The sequence below is a fragment of the Gopherus evgoodei genome, chromosome 16, assembly GCF_007399415.2.
Source record: "Gopherus evgoodei ecotype Sinaloan lineage chromosome 16, rGopEvg1_v1.p, whole genome shotgun sequence".
NCBI lineage: Eukaryota > Metazoa > Chordata > Testudines > Testudinidae > Gopherus > Gopherus evgoodei.
This window is the reverse complement of record NC_044337.1, coordinates 11,933,825-11,955,253: the sequence shown is the minus strand read 5'-3', so window position 1 is coordinate 11,955,253 and position 21,429 is coordinate 11,933,825. Positions and strand designations below refer to the sequence as shown.

At 40.5% G+C, this 21,429-nt stretch overlaps 1 protein-coding gene across 8 annotated transcripts in view; it reads left to right on the top strand.

Annotated features, from left to right (window-relative positions):
* CDK5RAP2 (CDK5 regulatory subunit associated protein 2) overlaps positions 1-17,540 on the top strand; it is a 101,491-nt gene extending 83,951 nt beyond the window's left edge. For 6 of the 8 annotated variants that reach the window (XM_030535113.1, XM_030535111.1, XM_030535112.1 and 3 more), the window contains 8 exons: positions 163-284; positions 3,237-3,485; positions 5,195-5,329; positions 5,428-5,687; positions 7,939-8,085; positions 10,296-10,434; positions 14,602-14,648; positions 16,894-17,540. In XM_030535113.1, the coding sequence (XP_030390973.1) occupies positions 163-284; positions 3,237-3,485; positions 5,195-5,329; positions 5,428-5,687; positions 7,939-8,085; positions 10,296-10,434; positions 14,602-14,648; positions 16,894-16,953 (1,159 nt within the window). In that variant the 3' untranslated portion in view covers positions 16,954-17,540. The other 2 variants (XM_030535114.1, XM_030535115.1) reach the window with 2 other exon arrangements.
* Positions 17,541-21,429: the final 3,889 nt, after the last annotated feature.

Below are 21,429 nucleotides of genomic sequence, written 5' to 3'. Positions count from 1 at the left end.
CGTGTCATGCATGTGTTTAGCAGTGGCCATTAACATTAATGAGAGCTGCATAATTACACTCAAGAAGCAGGGAGAACATTAGAGGGGTGGGAAATTTTAGATTTTAAAGGAATGAATAAGCAAAATTTACCTTTGACTTATGAGTACATTGGAACTTAACAGGTTGCAGACAGAAATGAATGTAAAGCAACATCAGCTGTCTGAGAATGACAAATTACTGCAGTCACTCCGAGTTGAGCTAAAGGTGTATGAAAAGTTGGACGAAGCAAGGAGAAGGAAAACAGGTATAAAATGCACTGTTATGTCTGTGCTTTGTTATTGCAGCCACACCAGCTCTGGCTGTGATCTTGTGAGATTAAACAAGACACGGGTTGGGCTGATTCAGTATTTCCTTGATTTTACTTAAATCTCCATTATTGCTACAGAAAGTGATCATAGAATTGGAAGGGACTTCGAGAGGTCATCTAGTCCAATCTCCTGCACTTGTGGCAGGACTAATTATCTAGACCATTCCTGAGCGGTGTTTGTCTAACCGGCTCTTAAAAGTCTCCAATGATGGAGATTCCACAACCTCCCTAGGCAATTTATTCCAGTGTTTAAATCACTCTTACAGTTAGGAAGTTTTTCCTAATGTCCAACCTAAACCTCCCTTGCTGCAATTTAAGCCCATTGCTTCTTGTCCTAGCCTCAATTCTTCTTCCTCTTCCTTGTAACAACCTTTCACATACTTGAAAACTGTTACCATGTCCCCTCTGTCTTCTCTTTTCCAGATTGAAAAAATTAGGTTTGTTTAATCTTCCATCATAGGTCATGTTTTCTAGACCTTCCATCATTTTTTTTTGCTCTTCTCTGGACTCTCTCCAATTTGTCCACATCCTTCCTGAAATGTGGCGCCCAGAACTGGATACAATACTCCAATTGAGGCCTAATCAGAGCAGAGCAGAAGAATTACTTCCCGTGTCTTGCTTACAACACTCCTGCTAATACATCCTAGAATGATACACCCCAGCGTTACACTGTTGACCTTAGTTATGGTCCACTATGACTCCCAGATCCCTTTCTGAAGTACTCCTTCCTAGGCAGGCATTTCCCATTTTGTATGTGTGCAACTGATTGTTCCTTCCTAAATAGAGCACTTTGCACTTGACGTTATTGAATTTCATCCTATTTACTTCAGACTATTTCTCCGGTTTGTCCAGATCATTTTGAATTTTAATTCTAAGCTCCAAAGCACTTGCAGTCCCTCCCAGCTTGGTATCGTCCACAAACTTTATAAGTGTACTCTGTGTGCCATTATCTAAATCACTGATGAAGATATTGAGCAGAACCGGACCCAGAAATGATCCCTGTGGGACCCCACTGGTTATGCCCTTCCAGCATAACCTTGAACACTGGTAACTACTGTCTGGAAATGGTTTTCCAACAAGTTTTGCACCCACCTTATAGTAGGTCCATCTAGGTTGCATTTCCCTAGTTTATTTATGAGAAGGTCATGTGAGACAGTATCAAAAGCTTTACTAAAGTCTAGATATACCACGTCTACCGCTTCCCCTCATCCACAAGGCTTGTTACCCTGTCAAAGAAAGCTATCAGGTTGGTTTGACGCAATTTGTTTTTGACAAATCCATGCTGACTGTTACTTATCATCTTCTAGATGTTTGCAAATTGATTGCTTAATTATTCGCTCCATTATCTTTCCAGGTACAGAAGTTCAGATGACTGGACTGTAATTTCCTGGGTTGTTTATAAAAAGGGAAATAAAGATGGGCACTATATTTGCCCTTTTCCAGTCTTCTGGAATCTCTCCTATCTTCCATAACTTCTCAAAGATAATCGCTAGTGGCTCAGCTATCTCCTCAGTCAGCTTCTGTTGGTAGTTGAGGCTTTGTCTACACTACACAGCTTTTAGCTACGCAGCTGTGTGGCTAAAAGTCAGACAGGGTAAACGCTGTTTGTTGGCACTTTTGCCAACAAAATACTTCTACCCCCTACAAGCGGGGTTCGCTGTGTCGACAGGAGAATGCTCCTGCTGACACCGAACCATTTACGCTGACACCGAACCGTTTACACTGCCACTTCCTGCGCAAAACTTCTGTCTTTTGGGGTGGGGTGGGAGGGAGCTTTTCTGAGCACCTGTGAACGACAAAAGTTTTGTCGTTCAGTTGGCAGTGTAGACAAAGCCTTAGTAGCAAGTGGCGCTCTTCCCTCAGAGTCAGTATTAAGAGAACATCTCCTACATTGTGTCAGGGACAGTGTGCTGCTGGAGGTACTATCCTTTGAATGGAGTGTAAAATTGAATCCCTGCCCACTTGTGCTTATTAAAGCTATAGGGGAAGGGAATGAAACCTACCTGACTGCTTCTTCCACCTTCCAGGAGCAAGGGGGCAGACACCCTTCTGAATGAACCTCACATTGGTGGAGGTGCGGAGCAGCCCCAATTTTCGTGGCACGCTTCCTTTAAAATCCAACGGAAATCCTTGCAGAAATTAATGCTGTTCCATGTTATATTTACTGGAATCCCCTTTATAGTTTGGTTTAGTGCCCAGCTGCAGCAGAACCCCCAGATGCAAAGAGACAAAGGGAGAAATCTAGAGGGGTTGACTCAAGGATAGAACTAAATTTCTCTGCAGAACTTGCAACATCCATGTAATTAGAGGATCACAGCAAACTTCCTCCTCATGCAGCTGCAAACCCCTTCCTGATGGGTGGAGAACCTTTTTGGATCTTAGAGTGCAGGAAGCCCTTTTTGTGCTTTGCCCATGCTATGAAAGGGAAGAACAGTGTCCTGAGAGTTTGTCAGTTTCAGGTTGGTTCCTCTGATTGCCAGGTGATCACAATTTCCTTTGTCCCTTGTGTGAAATAAAACTATCAGTTGTACTCCATCCCTTCTCCTCATGCCAAGATTACCCATTCCTTTTTTTTCTTCCCCCCGACTGTGCATTAATGCACTTCAGAGTTTATAAATCCTTTCCATTCTAGTCTCTTATTATGCATCATCTTGCTTTTGGCGTGTGACTTATTAGCTTTTATGGACAAAGTGAAAAATAATTTTCAGCTCTTATTAAATTGTTTGAGGGTAGAAGCAATTAAGATTTCCTTTTTTTTGTCAAACCGCTATCTTAATACTGTTAATTCTTAATATTGAGAATAAAGCTGGCTGTAATTTACTTGCTAAGCATTTTGATAATGTCTAACGTTATTTTAATTGTTAACAATGTTGAGTGCTTCTTTTAAAGACATCTTGGATCCTGGACATGAAGAATTCCAAAAAGATCAAAATAATCCACTTGATTTACATGAACTATTGACTGAAATACAGAGTTTGCGAGTGCAGCTTGAAAGAAGCATAGAGACAAACAAGACTTTGCATGAAAAATTGGAGGAGCAGCTTTCAAAAGAAAAGAGAGAAGAAGCGGCCTCAGTGTCAGCTGTGAATATCAACTACCTTTTAAAACGAGATTCACAGCATTATACAAGAATGAACGGTACTGTGCAATACTTGCTTTTATAACGCTGTATAGAAATCTGTGCCTTGTTCTTCAAAGATGCCTCTTTCTCCTAAAGCCTTATAAGACATCATCTATGTTATTTGGGAGCTGTCCATCAGTTTTTCAAATCTCTTCCCTTTTAGAATTATTAGTGCATGCAGAGGTGAAACGAACACTGTCTGTTCGCCTCTGTCAGTTCCTTTTCATTCAGAAAAAGGTTTGCAGATGATCTCTGGAATGGAAGGATGACTAGGTTAAGTTTCCATAAATTTTGCTTACCTGGGGGTTCTTTATTTAATGCACAGCTCTATAGCATTTGCTAGAGGTGGTTGTGCGTTACTCAAGAATGATCAGTAAGTGCACTGGCTGGTCTTTGTATAAATCAGTTGTTCCCTTTATACCTTGAGGAATATTGTATCTTTATTTGCACTGATATTCAGTGATAGCATGGTAACAAATCAGAATTCAGGGGACAAGATAGTGAAGTGTTTTACACAGAGGCTACAGAAGGCACAAGGATCCTGGCTCCTCTATGTCCCTCATGGATCCTGCACTTAGGAGAGCACAGATGGTTTCCCCTAGTATTCTGTGGGCACAAGTCACCCAATAAAGGGGCGAGGAATGAACTTCCCTCATACTAGGCTGCCTAAACACCCTGCTGCACTACAGAAAGCAGGTTACACCACCACTGGGGGATTGGGAGAGTTTCTGAAACAGTAGGGCTCTACACACACACTCACCCAAGCTTACTTGTACTCTGTATAAGATACACTGATTCTCATCCAATCAACAATTACAAACCTCTCATTGACTTATGGACTGGACGTCATCCCCGCAACCTCCCCAAACACCTATGAGAAAAGACAGTGGCAGATTTTATTCCATCCCCAGGTGAGGAAGACCCTGAATGCAGCAAAACCAGTATGTTAATTCTGTGCAGGGTTTTCCCTGCGTGCAGTCAGCACCTAGACTACTGTAACATTCTCTACGTGGGCCTGCCCGCTTGGGACCACTCAGAAGCTTAAGTGGGTGAGAAATGTTGCTGCTCGCTTGCTGAACAATACTGTAGGTCGTGCAGGGAGCCCATAACACCAACAAGTGCACTGATCCTAGATAAATTTCTAGATGTAGTCCTAGATGCTGGTCTTGACTAATATCAGCCTGAATGATTAGAGACCTGCTTATCTGAGACACCATTACTTTCTGCCAGACTGCCGCAGCTGAGACTGGAGGGTTGAGAGGGAAGGATCAAGATATGGACTATTTGAGTGCAGACAGGGCAGTCTCTGAAGGCTCTGTACCAAGGCCTGGATTTCTTAGCCTTCTGGTCATGCTCCAGCGGCTGTCTTTTCTCATAGGCATTTGGAGGGGTGGGAGAGGGATGATGGCAATAAGATCTTATGATGGCTGGGCAGAGTGCTTTACTTTTTGTGGAGAGTCAGAGAAAGGTTTGTAATTGTTGATTGGATGAGAATCTTTTACTGATGCATTTCCAGTGATTAGATTTTGAGAGGAACTTAGAGAATATGTGCTAGAGAAATAAATATATGCATGCCTTGAATACTGGAGAGCTCCGCTTTATGGGGACTGAAATACTTTACTGCTGCTGAGATACTCAGATTTGGGGAGTAGGACCAATGAGAACTTTCTATTGAAAGTATGTTACCTGCTTACTGATGCACTCTCTTTCTGTTCTGGATGTATAGAGGTTGGTCACAAATTCTCTGATCCAAGCAGTAATGTATGCGAATTACAAAATTGTGGACATGGCGCATCACCAGGAAAAGCAGGTACACCCAAGGACAAGAACATCATAAACAAGCAGATGTTCTGTATCCCAGGTTTGCCTTTTGAGATTCAGTGCAGTATAAATTAATTTTTAAAGCCTGATCCTTTCAAAATGTGAAAGTAAGTTAAACTTATTTTCCCCCTACTTTAGAGACACAACTAGCAGCTAAAGATGATTTAGACAGCTCTTCGCGGTGCAGTAGCAGCTCATCCACTGGCACATCATGCACCCCTCGTCTTGTTCCTGGTCATCGTATGTGGGCAGACAAAAATGGACGCCATATCCTTGGCTTGATTGAGGATTACAATGCTCTACGGAAGCAGATCTCAGAAGGGCAAAAGCTGGTATCTGAAATGGAGGCTCCTCTTAGAGAGATCACTGGGATGAAAAACCTGGAACCTGGAGTAAAGGTACACATTGAGAACGAACGGGGGAAATGAATTTGCATAGTGTTGTAAAACGTATAGATCAGATAAATGAGCTTCCCTGAACAACTCTGCCAAAGCACCTCAGCCCTGACATGTACTACTCCTAGGTCCCTTCTGAACACAGATGGTCAGCTACATGCTGATTTAATGAGATGTGGACAAGTGATCTCCTCCTAGTCCTGAGTGAACAATCTCATTTTTATCTGTGACTCTAAATTAATTTTAACCTCTCTCTCTCTCTCTCTCTCACAGGTGAAACTACTGCTTCAAAATAGAAGTTAGGATTTATTACATTGGAAATATTGTCTTCATGTTTTCATTATCTGATTTCTAATTATATGTTAAAATGGAGTTAAGGTGGAAAGTAGAACTGGTTGAAAGTCAGACTTTCCATTCCGCAGGAAATTTCAAAACAATAAGTAGAATTTTCAAAATCCCTGGGGAGAGGAAAATCTGAACGTTTTGTTTTGAAATAATTGAAACGGTTAGTTTTGAAAATTTCAACAGCAAAGAAAAGTTGAATGTGGAAATTCAAGCCCCAGTTTCGTGGCTCAACCATGACTCCTTAGGTATTTAGGTTCCCCATTGGGATTTTGTAATTATTCCGAAACAGAGTATTACAAACTCAGGTAATTCAGGTTTAAGGTAATTTAAACAAAATACAAACTTGTCCAAGTACAGAAATGCAAAATTAAAGTTGATTGGGTGCCTTAACTGTGCCCTGTAATGATTCCATGCAGTTGTGATTGAGACATATTAGTGGTCATTATCGCTTACTAAGTGAAATCGATTTTTGAATAAACAGTATCTCTCCCCCCCTCCCCTTTTTGGGAGGGATATCAGTTGAGTATAGGTGGGAAATCAGCAGCAACAACTTGGGAATTTCCCAACTGGTCAAGTTTCAGCTTTCAAGACACACTGTACTGTATACTCATCAGCCTTCCAGTTGTAGCATACTGATATGGAGTCATCATGTATGGGCTATACTCCTATATATAATAATCCATTTTGATTATTTAAGGAAAAAGCATAATACTTTGTTTGATATATTGTAGGAGGAATATGTTGTATTGAGTTTTTCACCATTTTCCCTTTTATTCAAAAGAAGAAAGGGTGCTTGATTGACTATGTAGAATCTCAGACACTGTTCATATCCGTTACTAGATTCAGTTAATAGACTACCTACGTTAAGGTTGTAGAAAATCCCTGCTGGTCTTTAAAAAATGGGAAGATAATTATATCATGTTAAAATCGCAGTGCTTCTCTTTGCTAATATGAAACTGGTTAAGACATTGAATGTAGAGCCCATAACAATTCTGAACATTTTTTCAGGCATTGTATGTGTGCTTATACGCTATAGCGATGTCTGCATGACACTTCAGACTCTCTGAAGTTCCTCACATTTTCAGATGACCTAGTTAAGATACTAATAATGACTGAAGAAGTAATCTCTCAGCATGATTGTAACTTGTTTTGTTGGTGTAAAGATAAAAGCAATAATTTTCACAATTTGCAGTCTACCACCAAGCTTTACATCTCTCAAGTTTCAAACTACTTAGCAAATGGGATATTTTATATGACAGGAGGCTTGTTGTTAGATAACAATGCTAAATAAGCATTCACATGGCATGCTGGATGTGGGAAGGCAGAACAAATGCATTTCTCCCACTTCCCCCACTTTGCCATCACTTTGGTAATTCATTTGCTCCCAGTGCATTCTTTCCCTCCTCTCTTCCCTTTATTTCACATCTATGCATTTTTGTCAATTTGGTTTTCTCATCTGTCAGCAGAGGAAGACATTTTATATGTGCTCTGTTAGTTACTTTAGCAATAAATGGAACAGTTTAAAGGGTCTGCTAAGGAAGAAACATCTGTATTGCTTAAATTGATGTCTGGAGTCATTTGACTTTCAAATTGCATGCCATGAAATGCAAATTGGAGAGGAAAAGAGAAGCCAAGTATTTTCCACATCATAGCAAATGCACTAAATGTAGCCCATTATTAATCACTATTATTGATTAGGATAAATCCCTTCCCCTCCTCCCATTTTTGAAAAATGTATAATTCAGCACTCTCTCTCAACTATTAAATTAGTTTATCCTGGCACACAATAGCTTTGTTCTTCATCTTAAATATGAAATTCATAGCTACTGGATTTATACCTTTTTCATAATCTTTTAATTAATGTAGGTTTTAAAGATAGATATATCATGTTTCTAATCCTACTATACAGGTTCCCGACCAGGAATCACTGAATAACTTTTCTGCAAACATTCACACAGTACAGCAGAATTTAGAAGAGGCTGCACGTTTATTGAAACTTCTCTGGAGAGTTTCACTTCCTATGAAAGTTGTCCACAGTACTGCTCACTGCAGTCAGGTACAGTGTTGTTTCAGTGTGAAGGCAAAAGCAATGAACCATTCAGAGGTTGTTCTGAAAGTTACATAAGATGGTCATATATGAATCATGAAGTTATTTTGAAGGTTATAAACCAGGTATGGGCAAGCTGCAGCCTGTGGCCACATCTACCTTCAATATGCAGCTGCAGCCTATGAAGACTTTAAGACCAAATGTGTGATAGCCTCGTGATCTGAGCCAACTCTGCTTAGATCAAAATGAAGCATTGCAGGCTGTGGACTGCAGTCACCCCAGGGGGGCGATCCATAGTAAGATCAGAGCTATCGTCTGCTCTATTTTATGCAAATTACATGTTATCCTTGGGTTCCAGGCAAATGGACTTTCAGCTGGAAAAAATTTGGCCACCCCATTATCGGCCCATACTCACTATAATATATAAATCAGACTAACGCAGTAAGAATCTCCTTTCCAGTTAATGAAAAGCTCCCTATCTCATGGCTTTGATATAATCAGAGGGCTATGTTTCACCTTCATCACTGTGACATCTGATCTTTAAAACAGAACATTTTTTAAAGTGCAACAAAACCCCAAAACAACTTTTATAACCTTTTTAACTGAAAAGGATTACACTGTGGAAATCGTGCACTATGGAACTGACGTAAACGGAATGCATAGATACGTGTCACAATATCACCACTCAGCATTGAACTGTTTCAAGCTAAAAATCAAATTGTGGCATTAAAACCTATTTTTTCTCCTGAATGTTTTGTGTGTGTGTGCGCGCGCGCGAGAGAAAGAGAGACAGAACATTGCTAAAAATAAACATGTTGGAAGGCAAAGGTTCTTCTAATAACAGTCTTTTGTTTATAATTTTTTGAAAGATAGTGCAATGTTTTAACAAATGTAAACTGTGCTCTCCAGTATATCACTTGAGTTGTGATCCTGTAGTTAGTGATGCTATCAGAAAGCCTTCAAGGGGTGTGTAACTCAGCTAGTACCATGTATATTTAAATGTTATGTTTGTGTCTGTCAGCCAGTCTATCACGTATCAGTCTGTAGTGCAACACTGTGCATACTTGTCTGAACATACATGTATATTTCTGCACATGTATAGACAAATTCACATACTATATACATACACCACTGTCTCTCAAAATACACCAAATACAGAAAAAACTTCATTTGCATGCACATCCAAACAATGATGATAAAGATCAAGGCCTGCTCAAAATCTGTCCCCATATGTTCAAGAGAGCTCAGCTTCCAGGTGGGCACCTGAATAGAGGCCAGATTTCCAAGAGAGCTCCTGACCCAACATGCTGAGTTCTTTTGGAAATCTGGCCACTTATTTTGGTGCCGAAATGGGAAATGAGCTCTTTTGGAAAATTTGGCTCTCTGTGTTTGATCCTAAAAGGCACTGAACACCCAACACCTTGTGTGATCCTGCAGGAGCTGTAGTGAGTGATCAGTGCCACTGAGGAGCAAAATGCTGGATGAGAATTCCAAGAAACATAAAACAAAGTTCACCAAGTGACACATAATGCAAGTATTGCTTGTACTTAAAGCTGGAGTTTGTGCAAGGATCCAGATCAGTGACACTGGCAAGTGACCTTGGCGTTCTGTTCAGTAGCCCTGTCCCAAAAGATAATAATCGCACCAAGATGATGGAAATAAAGCCTTTAAATAAACAGGACAGATTAGTTTACAATCTTGCAGTCACACTGCTCCTGTCACTGTTATGATGCATTCAGATCCTCTGATTAAAAGCCATTTATATATAAAGGAAAGCAGTAGTACACAGTAGACCAGGTTTCCCAACTCTGCTCCATGGACTACTTGTAGCCTTTTGAGCACTTGCCAGTCACATGGTATTGGCTTGCCTTATAGTTTCCAGTGGAGAGCAAAAGAACTGATGGGAATGGAAGATTAATGCAATTAATGTTTTAGCCTTTTGGGAAAAGGCTAACACCGTTGGCTACTTCTGCTCTTTATTTAAAAACAACTAAAAATGCACAAATACTTTCCTCAACTTAGTTTTCTGTGCAAGGAGTTGCTCTAGTTGCCTCTTGTGATTACAGATGGTACAGTTGAGATTGGGAGGGGAGGTGGCCATGAAAAAATTCACTCTATGAAGAAGTTTCGAGGCTCTTTCACTAAATTATTTTGCAGTTAACTATATGCTGTAATTTATATAATGACTTCAGAATTCTTATTTTCTTCTTTCAATTTAGGATGAAGGAATGAAAGCAGAAATACTTAGACTCCATAAGAAATTGTCTGAGCAGGAGAAGAAGCTACATAGTACTGTCAAACGCTTGCACTCTACGAACCAGCTGAAGGAAAACATGGAGAAAGTCATCATTGATCAGTGTTAGTGAATGATCTGTTATTAGTTCCTCAGTACCTTCTGTTTTATTTCTGTAGAGGGTTAACTAACTGAAATGAAATGAACGAAGAAACCGTTTTTTGTGTGAAACTACTCCTGTTGAAGGGCTGTTGAATAGCTAGTGTTAAATACTTCCTGGACTCCAAAGCATATGCTATATAAAGCTTGAGTCTTTGTTCCACGAGGAAGAAATTCATCCCAGTGCATAAGGCAGGCCAGCACATAGCTCTATATACCATGTCACTCCCCTAGTTTAAGTGTCATGTAGGGACTTGTGCAGGCCTGTTGTAATGGGGTGAAATTTCACCCATAACCCATTGTTGTATGATCTTCAATGTCAAAACAAATCTGTTGAGTTACTTCATTTAATGTACCAGTTTCCTATCTGCAAGGACTGTCTATTAAGGGAAAGCAATGTTTTCTCTAGATCATTACATTTCTGTGGCCCTTTACCTCTCAAAATAGTGATCCTGCCAGAGTCCCAGTAAACCTAGAATGATTGAGAGTTTTCTGATGTGTTTATTCCCAGCTACTGTGATAGATGTGCAACAGGTAGAGTTGCTAGTCAAAGAGAGGTGCCACAAGCAGCAGAATCGACCATGTGGAACATCATGGGAAGAGATGTCAACTCTCTAGACCGTATTAGAGGATTGCAGAAAAATTGAAGAGGGCGCAGTAGGATGAGGATGGGGAGCTTACTGCTAAGCATGGCAGTCTTGATAAGAATGAAATTTCATTTTATGGCCTGTCCTAGTTTCTCCTAACAGCCATGTCGAGACTTATGCGAAACATGAATTAAATCACCTGCTTTTAATGTACCTTCCAAAAAATTGTCAGAACTGCATATTCTGTAGTTGTATCAAACACTAAACACAGTCCAGTTCCAACACACAATCACACCATTCAGGAACCTTAACTATTACACAAGTACAGCCACCAACTCAAACAAACATTCAAAACCAGGAAATGTACAGGTATGGCAGATGCACTACAAAGCAACTAAACAATTGTATATCGAGCACAATCTTTAACCAGCCCTATTTAACTCATGTGTGTCATTCACCACCCAAACTAAACCTCCACTACAACACCCTTAACTCTGATCTGTGGTTACTGGCTTACAGTTATTGGTGGTTTTTGTTTGTTTTATGCCTGCCACTTCCCCACCTGCTCCCTCCCCATCTCTCTCAGTGAATTGGCAATAACAAGCCCTCAAGAGAAGCTGGCAGTCCCACTCTGCTCATCCCTTTACAATAGGGGGGCTCCTACTCCTGCCATTTGTGCTTTAAGCCCCACTATCCCCAAGCCACTAAATGAATGATTCTCTGTTGACAACTCTCACTGATTGGCAAGTAGGCAATAGGGAAGGGTTAGGGTTAGGGAAGGAGACTTTTGGCTTAAGAAAATTGTAGTCCCATGTGCACACACTAGTGCATTTGATAAAGCTATAAAATTGTAAAGGTAAATCCTTTCTACAACAGTTTTATGGGATTTTTTAAATGTGAAAGTTAAAGCAAAGAAGTTTAGATGTTACCCACCAATGGTCCGATTGGTGAGGAACCCATCTAGTCCCAAGATACACTTTCATTGGCAGAGTCAGATTACATCTGCTAGCTGCGCAATGCAAGGTGAACATGCTATGGGCTACAACCCTTCTGCTTCAGGACCTCATCTATTTACCAGCAGGGATCTGGAATGAGCCACTTCTCCCCTCTCTCTGTGCTATATTATAGCACATTTTGGTGCATCATGGACTAGATGGCTCACCAGTCTCTTCCAGCATGACATATATGTTCTTTTGAGTAACTAATCTAGAATTTAAAATGTTCTATATCATCAGCTAAATGTGTATGAAATGGCCTTACATCAATACCATGAGTTACTCAAATCATTGAAATGAAATGTTGTTCTGCTCCAAAACCGCAAACATTTAAAAAAAAAATGCATGCATCTTTTTCCTGCAGCTCAGTATTTATAGGCTGTGTTTAGAGCAGTCTTTTCAGAAGTGTCATTGTAACAAATGACATTAAAATTGGTTTTATTCAATCCAAATTTCTGTTTTGTTCAATTTTTTGGAAGTTAAATAGTCAAGTTATGATTAACTCAAAAAAGAATTCTAAAGTTTATTTCGTCTGCTTAAAAAATATCCTTGGGATGGAGTCTCTTATCCGAGATGGCACTTCCTGTGCTCCAATGACTTATGTAGTGTGGCTACACGGGGTGTAAAACAGTGCAGAATTGAGGCTAACCCAGCCACACACAGCCGCCCTTCCCCCTAAACAGTTCACAACCTGTTCTGAATTAGATCTTGATAAAATGAAGCCATGATGTTCTTAAAATATCCTGACGCAAAATGCTGCCTGGCTAGTAGCAGCTTCACTATTACTTTCATATACTCTAAATGCTGTCCATGTATGGAATTTAATATTTTTGATTTGGAAAAATCTAGTTTTGTCAGGTAAAATGAATTTACTAACACAGCTTTATGAGCAGAGAGCACCGTGTTACAGAAAATTGTATCAAGGTCCCTTTGTATAAATTTAATTGATTATGGGAATTATGGATGTCAAGTTACAGTTGCCTTTTAGAGCAATTTCAGAAATGTTTCTAAATTGCATCTCTCCACAAACTCCTGACCATGCATAAAGGAAGATAGGTGAATCAGAGGAAGCTGCTAATTATTCCTGTTTTAAATAGCAAGAAATCACAGGGGATCAAAGTGGGTGACCTTGCCTTCCATCTCATTCTCCACAATCCAAATTCCTGCTAGCTGGGGAGCACCCTTAAAAGTCTACAGTCTGCTTCAAGTCCCCTAGCACTATTAGCTTGAGTATTCCTAAGTATGTTTAGAGGCACATTCTCATGGTCTCTCTTACACATTCTTAGGATGAGAGAACTCTGCTTATAAATCTTATCTGAACATGTAACAATGCAGAGCTAAATTGCTGTAATCTGCCAGAGCTATAATTATCTCATGTCAGCTGTATCCTTGGAGTTGGTGGGTTCTTATTATTGTAATGAAAAATCTTTATTTTGCCTAAATTGTTTTTTTTTTTTTTCAGACTGGAATATTAAATTCGTGCTTGACCAGTATTTTTGAGCAGTTGAGCCAAGAGCTTAGAGACTCACATTTTTAACATGGCATTTCAAAGCTCAGTTCTTTATACAAACAACCCCCACCCCATTCTTAGGACTTTTTCTCTCTCGGGGGCTAACTAACCAGATTAAAACTTGGAACCCTTCAGAACAAGCCACTCTTGCATGATTTCTCCAGGGGGTATATAGGCTGGCATGTTCCTTCATGCTGGAGGACTTGGTGTACATATTTTGCCATCTGTCCTTCTCCCCCCGCCCCCCCCCAGATCTTCCCTCTGTCCCATAGAACTGATTTTAATTGGGTCATGCTCCATCTCCCCTCTCCATAGACTTTGACTTCCATGGGGGCTGCATTAAGCCCTTACGTCATAAGCTTCTTGGGGCAGGGAATCCATGTTATCACTACAGCGCAAAATAATAATGCACAAATACAGTGTTGCAATAGACATGTTATTACATGGGTTAGTCCTTGTTATGGGGGGAGTATTTTAAAAGCTTTCATCCTTTTGTTCTGTATATCCAACAGGCAGAATAGATGGCTGGACTGAGCACAGGCCTGGGAAATAGGCAATCATGAGTTCTAGCTCTGCTCCTATGGTTTTGGGCAAGTCACTTAGCTGCTGTGTACTGTTTATGAAATTATACCCACATCCCAGGATCATAAGCTTACTCAGTGTTTGTAAAACACATATCATCAAGGGCTGTCAGTTCTCCTAGGTTTTGATAACTAGGTTGAAGTGGCCAGGGGAAAAAGGTGGTCTATTAGCCTTGATGGGCTGGGTCATTTGCCCACTTTGTGTATCATAGAGAATCATAGAATGTCAGTGTTGGAAGGGGCCTCAGGAGATATCTAGTCAAACCCCCTGCTCAAAGCAGGACCAATCCTGAGACAGATTTTTGCCCCAGATCCCTATAATGTCTCCCTCAAGGATTGAGCTCACAAGCCTGGGTTTAGCAGGCCACTTCTCAAACCACTGAGCTATCCCTCATAAATGCAGAGAGAGAATTGTAAGTGCTAAATAGTATTGTGTCTAATCTATACTCTCTCGTTGCAGTGGCTTTAACCCATGATGTTTTAAAGAAGGCTAGAGGAAACCTAGAAGTAAGTAAAATCTGTTTACATTAAGTGCCCTGGGGTACATAGTACTGTGCTATTGTAAGCACATTTAATATAAACTGCCATGTTAGTAATATACTTTGCAGCATTACTATCAGGTGTTTGGTTTGTATTTCCCACTGGCCTGGTGTAAACATGAAGGGTTGGTTACATTCATTTAATAAACCGTCCTTAATATTTAATGTTTAATTTTAGCTTGCACATTATAATTAGGCTTGAAAGGTTTAGATTTTGTTGGTAAATGTCAATTTGTCGTACTTTGCACCGGTTTGTGTGTGTATTTCCATCATTCTAAATGTACAGATAGGCTAGGTAAGAAAAATGCTGCTTTGAGAACTGACTAGCATTTGTTTTAAGGATATTTACCTTGCAAATGTTGACATGGTGTGTTTTATAGTTTAAAGCTTTAATGTTTTGAGTCTCAATATCTACTGTCATTAAATAATTGATGACTACCCCCCACCCGCCAAGAATTCCCAACAAAATTATTTTTCAGCATTTTTAAAATTTGTATCAAACATCTGTCAAAATTATAAAAAAACATTAAAAAGTCAAACTCTGCCAATCCTACTTATAATGAGGGTTTGTTTACCGGCTAACTGGCTCATAAGAATGGCCATACTGGGTCAGATCAAACGTCCATCAAGCCCAGTATCCTGTCCTCTGACAGTGGCCAATGGCAGGTGTCCCAAAGGGAATGAACAGACAGGTTATCATCATGTGATCCATCCTCTGTCGCCCAATCCCAGCTTCTGGCAAACAGAGGCTAGGGACACCATTCCTGCTCAGCCTGGCTAATAGCCATTGATGGACCTATCTTCCATGAATCTATCTAGATCCCTTTTTAACCCCGTTAAAGTATTGGCCTTCACAACACCCTCTGGCAAGGAATTCCAGAGGTTGACAGTGCGTTGCGTGAAATAATACTTTTTTGTGTTTGTTTTAAACCTGCTGCCTATTAATTTCATTTGGTGGCCCCTTGTTCTTGTATTATGAGAAGGAGAAAATAACACTTCCTTATTTACTTCCTCTATATCATTCATGAATTTATAGACCTCTATCATATCCCCCCTTAGTTGCCTCTTTTCCAAGCTGAAAAGTCCCAGTCTTATTATCTTTCCTCACATGGAAGCCGTTCTATACCCCAATCACTTTTGTTGCCCTTTTATGAACCTTTTCCAATTCCAATATATCTTTTTTGAGATGGGGCGACCACATCTGCACGCAGTATTAAAGGTGTGGGCGTACCATGGATTTATATAGAGGCAATATGATATTTTCGGCCTCATTATCTATCAGGCTCAACCCTGTCTCCTTGCTTATGCCTTTCGTAGCTTATTAGTCCTATCCTTTTCCACCTCATCCAGTTGTTCATATCAGCACAAGGACACAGTCCAGTAACCTAACGTCCAGTGCCCTATCCTAACTTCTGCCCAAGCTCATGAAGAAAATCTTATTCTGTGCTGCCGTAGACATGTCTTAATAGTTGGCTTTGTTTTTTAAAATCTAGACCCACTGGGTAAAGCTTCTGCAAACAGACATTTGCTAATGCAACCTTTTAAAATTAGTTTGAGTTTCTAAATCATCTCCTTTTATATTCCCAGGCCTGAAGAAGAGCTCTGTGTAGCTCAAGAGCTTGTCTCTCTTACTAACAGCAGTTGGTCCAATAAAAAAAATTACCTCACCAACCTGGTGTCTCTAATATCCTGAGACTTACACAGCTACAACAAACCCTGCCAACAATCCTTTCATATTTGATTTTTTTCAAGTACTTTTAGACTTCACATACTAGAGCCCATAGCACATTAACTTCCCTGTCTGTCCTACTCTTCCATTCCTACCACCCTTTAATGACTCCCCTGCTTGTAAACCACTTCCCACTTTCTCCACCAACTCCCCTCCATCCTTTTACTGCTCTTGTCTTGTGTGAATCATTCCTCCATTAGCTTTGAGAAATCATTGGTGAGGGGGCTTTTTCTTATCTAGATACTCTATTGTTGGCCCTACCTTGCCTGGGTGAGAACCTGATCATGCAAAAGGCTCCTTATTCCTATAAAGAATTGTATTATGTTCAGCAGGTCTTCATGCAGAAGTAAGAGCCTGTGCTTGCAGATGGTCCTTTTGCAGGATCAGGGCCCTAGAGCGTAAGATGTCGATTTGGGGGCTATTCTAAAGTCCTATGTGAGTTTAAAATGCTATGAAACTTTATAATAAATGCTTTTCTTACCAGGTTCAGCCAGCTGAAAATCAAAAAGCAGCTTCACATACCAACAAGAAAAGGATTCTGTGAAGGAGAAAGTTCCACTAATAAAGCCTGTTCCTTCATGTGATCATTGTGTAGGCTTCCTTGCAGTTTAAGCCTTAATATTGGTTGGTTTAAAAGATTCTCTGGGCACTTCAATAGCTGACACCATTTGACATAACTAACTTATTTAACATAGGGTAAAGATTGGTTTTGAATATTTATTACATGAATAGGTACTGGAGCTGTTGAAGAAAAGTACAGAAAGTGTTTAAAATGGACTCATCTGAAATTTTTTACTTTTTTGTTATGCTGTAATTTTTTTTTTAAGTAGATGCATTCTGTTTCTTCTTGTGGTACGATATTTCCTAGTGCCTAAAAGACTTAGTCAAGGTAGTTAGCCATCTCCAAACTTCTTTTACAATGAATACTTGCAGCAGGTTAACAGATTTTCTTTAGGTCTTACATTACTGGATTTTAGAACTATGGGAAGCTTTCAGTATTTTAAAGCATTGTCAATATGTGCATGAAGGATTTTGCTGAGAGCTACCTGATGTTGAGCTAACATTCTAAAGTAGCAATTAGAATCTGATGGTAGGTCTGAAAATGTGAATTAAAATCAGATGTTTGTTAAACCTGTTCATGTTAATTATTTTGTTTGCAACTCCAGAGATTTCGGAGCACTATCTAAACAGAGACCACCTGTGGTCAAAGTCTTCCCAATTGTTGGCTGAGTCACCTGTTTTCTCAGAAGAAATATGGAAGCCTTCCTGTCCCACTGGTGTTCAGTAATCACTCAGAGAAGGTAATTGGCATTGAATGAAGCAGATCTCTGTCACCTGCCTCTTAGTTCAGTTCTCCAAGTGGTTACCCAAGTGGAACACACGTCTACATGGGGGTGCCCAGCACACCAACGGCAGAGAACTTTGCTTAGTAGTAGCCGCAGGGGCAGCACTCATGGTACAGCAGCCCCTCCCCCCCCGGTATTTAAAAGTACTGCTGCCTCAACCCCCCTCAGTTTCTTCTTAGCATGTGCTCCTTGAGTCAGACCCCTTTGTGCAGTACTGTACCTCATGCTTTTTCTGTCTGTTTGTGGTTTTGTTATATAGTAGTTTATAGTAATATCCTTAGGTTTTTGTTAGGTAGTAATTATATACGGTTTAGCCTGGTGGGATGTCCTCACTAGCTTTTAAACACTATCCGTCATATGGGATAGCTGTCCTCAATAGTGACTCCTCACCACACACTTAGTGTTTATGGGGCCTGCTCGAGGGGCATATGAAGGAAGGTGCTCCATCTGTAAATTGTTCAAGAGGAGAAAACAGGTGCCAAGAGACTTGTGCCTTAAGCAACACCTTCTGGAGCAGGCCATGAGATGTGCTTTGGCCCCAGGGAAATCTGCAGCTTGTCCTATCCTGGAGAATGTTTTAGAGCTATACTGAGATGTTGGTCCAGGCCCAAGGTCTGATATTTCCCTAAGAGAGAGAAAGATTGTTCTGCTTCCACTGGTCCTCCAATGAAGAGGTCTTGCAAGATGCATAGAGGCCATTCCAAAAGTAACAGATTCCTCTGTCCCCTCAGAGGAGTGCTGAGCAGCAGTACTGTGATTCCTTGTCTATGTGGGATGGAGCTGGGTCATTTAACAACAACTCACAGTTAGATACTCTACCTCCAGTAGTGGCCATGGGGCATCCATTAAGTCAGATACTGACAACAGTGGCATCAGCGCTGATTGTCTTTACCCCTTCAGGATACCAGGTGGCATCAGACCTGCTCTACCTCTCTGTTCCTGATTCCCCAATAATTCAGGAGCACTCAGTTGCCATGGTGGCTTCTGCTGTGTCTTCAGCACTGCCCAGTCTGGTCACAAAATTGTCTGCATCTTAGGTGGTGCAGAATATGGTACTAAGTAAAAAGGTGTGAGGTCAGCTCCCTTTTCAGAATTGAAGGGTCTGGTGGCACAGACTGTCTTCAGGATAGACCTCATTTTTGGAACAAAATTCAGTCTTTGTAAATTTGCTTTCCACAAGTCTGCTGTAGCATCTCTGCAGTCAAAGGATGTTTTCCCATGGACATACTAGTCCCAGTCCTATTCTCATTTGAGAAGAGGATTAGTAGGGAGGGATGCTTCTACAGTCACCTCAAGGGACTCAACTACCTAGACATTTTGGGAATTTACTTCTGTGATATGAACCCTAAAAACAACAGGTCTTGAATTTAAAAGATTCATTTATAAAGGGGTGTCTGGTGATATTTATAAAGGTCGCTGAGGCCAGGCTCAAGAGCAGGCCCATCTTCCTCTTAATGTGCACTCCTGCCATTTTCTCCTCGGTGTTGAATGTTCAAATAAAACAAGGTAACTAGCTACATACAGTGCTATCAAAGGCACACAATTAACTGGAAAAATAATTGATTTTAGTCCTACAGGGACTACAGTTAAAAGATACTGGTAATAAAAGTAGATACAAAGATGAAATTTTGGCTCGACTGAAGTCAGTCAAGTGCTGGAGGAAGTCTTGCCATTGTGGCAAAATACAATTTTTTCCTTTTCATCCTCTCTATCATAAAAATCTGGCTTTCAGACACTCCCTATTGCCAATGTGACCCTCTGGACTTGGTGGTGGATGCAGTGGGTCCTTCAAAACAGGGGAGGAAAAGTCCTTCATGAGTTCTGAAGGGCCAAACTTGTGATTACAAATTTTCTCAGGCAGGTGGGCTTGTAACCTTCCTGCCAAAGGCTGTTCCTGAGTGACAGCTTTCAACCATGGGATCTGAACTGGCTGAAAAGGGTGGAGGGTATTCCACTGCCAGGGGCTGTTTAACTTCATTATAGAGAGAGTACATCCCCATTGTTGTCATATGTGAACGTCTCCAGAGGCCCATCTCTCTTCACAGCAACCAAAAACTCCTTATTTCTTCACAATTTCACTTACAAAACTGCAGCAAAATAATTTCTTGGTATAAACCCTTGAACTCTTGGCGTTTCTCTTTTACCAATGACTTTCAGTGGGAGTTGTACTCTTACATCACACAGGTGTTTTAGAAAACCAAACCCTTGACCTTTGCATAAGGGTCTCAATAGGAGACAAGCTCTCTACACCTAAAATTGGGGCCAGATTTTCAAGAGTGCTTGGAAATCTAGCCCACCGAGGGAAGTGAAAGCACAAAACCTGAGTGCTGCTGTCTTTAGCTGACACCAGGGGGAAGCAAACTCATTTGGCTGCCTTGATAGGAGTACACTGTAAAAATTTTAAAAAAAGTTAAAAATAAACTTTGCAAATCAAAAGGAAAAAAAAGCATATAGCCAAACGTGCACTTCTCTTATTGTGCTCACATCTCTTTAAAAACATTGGGTTAATTTTACTAAGTAGCTAAATTAGACACTCAGATGTAATCAAAATCCACTGTACATTTCAACTTTCAAAATTAATCATCCTACGTTTCTGAGTTACAACACCTGAAAAACAGCTGGGCATCTATATATAGTGCACTCAGAGCTGTTGGTTTGCCTGCAGCTTTTATTCACACCATCTGTATGTTTCTTTTTTGCCTTCCCTTCCCCTAGATGCTCTGCTTCTTTGGTCTTAACACTTCTTGCCACTCCCCCCAACAGAATGCTACTCCTGATCCCTTGCTCCCTCTGTCAGGTGTGAGGAATGCATCCAAAGACATGTGCCTCTCCTAGCATTTGGATGGAGGCAGGAAATAAAGCTGCTGTTGAAATTGGGTCAGCTGGAAATTTTTAAATATATCATTACCGCTTTAAAAAGAGATGATCCTGAGAGATCAAAGTTTTTCAATTTAATGAGAAGTTCCTCTTAAGCACACACAATTTATTGGGGCAGTTTAAAAATAATTAAAAAGAAAAACCTTACCAGATGGAGTGCTGCAAAAAAGACAAAACTTATGGTGTGTTAATTTTGTTTAATATGAACCAAGTTTAAATTTTCTTTTCCCCATACCATTTTAAAAGACAGAAGGGATAGACAGAAGGATTTAAAGTCGTCCTTGGATTTCTGAGTGCTCTTTGCTTTTGTTTTATGCTCAAAGGTGGTAGAGGACCTGGTGGCCACGTGGTCTGGTAGCTAGGTCACTGGGCTGGAGTTAGATGACCTGGATTCTGTTGGCAATTCTGAACATGGGCCTGAATGAGAGGCCTGATCTCAGCTGGGGCCTAGGTGCCACTGTAATACAAAAAGAAAACCTAGCTTTTAAAATCATTTCCCTTCTCCTCTTTAGAACCCTGCAGTAATTACGATACAGCACCTCGCCCAGTGGGGTCCTGGGCCATGATTACTCACCTTATCCTGCTCCAACTCAATTTAATTCCTGTTACCCTAACCCTTTTCAAAGCCTTCCCTTTTCAGCCACTAGATGGCAACACAATGTTACATTTGCTTGAGAAACTAGCATTGAAATTAGGCTGTGAAAAAGAAGCTCTGTGCCTGCCCTTCAGCAAAGAAGTGCTGCTTTGAAATTGTCAACCACAAAAGGTTTGGTCCTACTTCTTACTCCCACCAATTT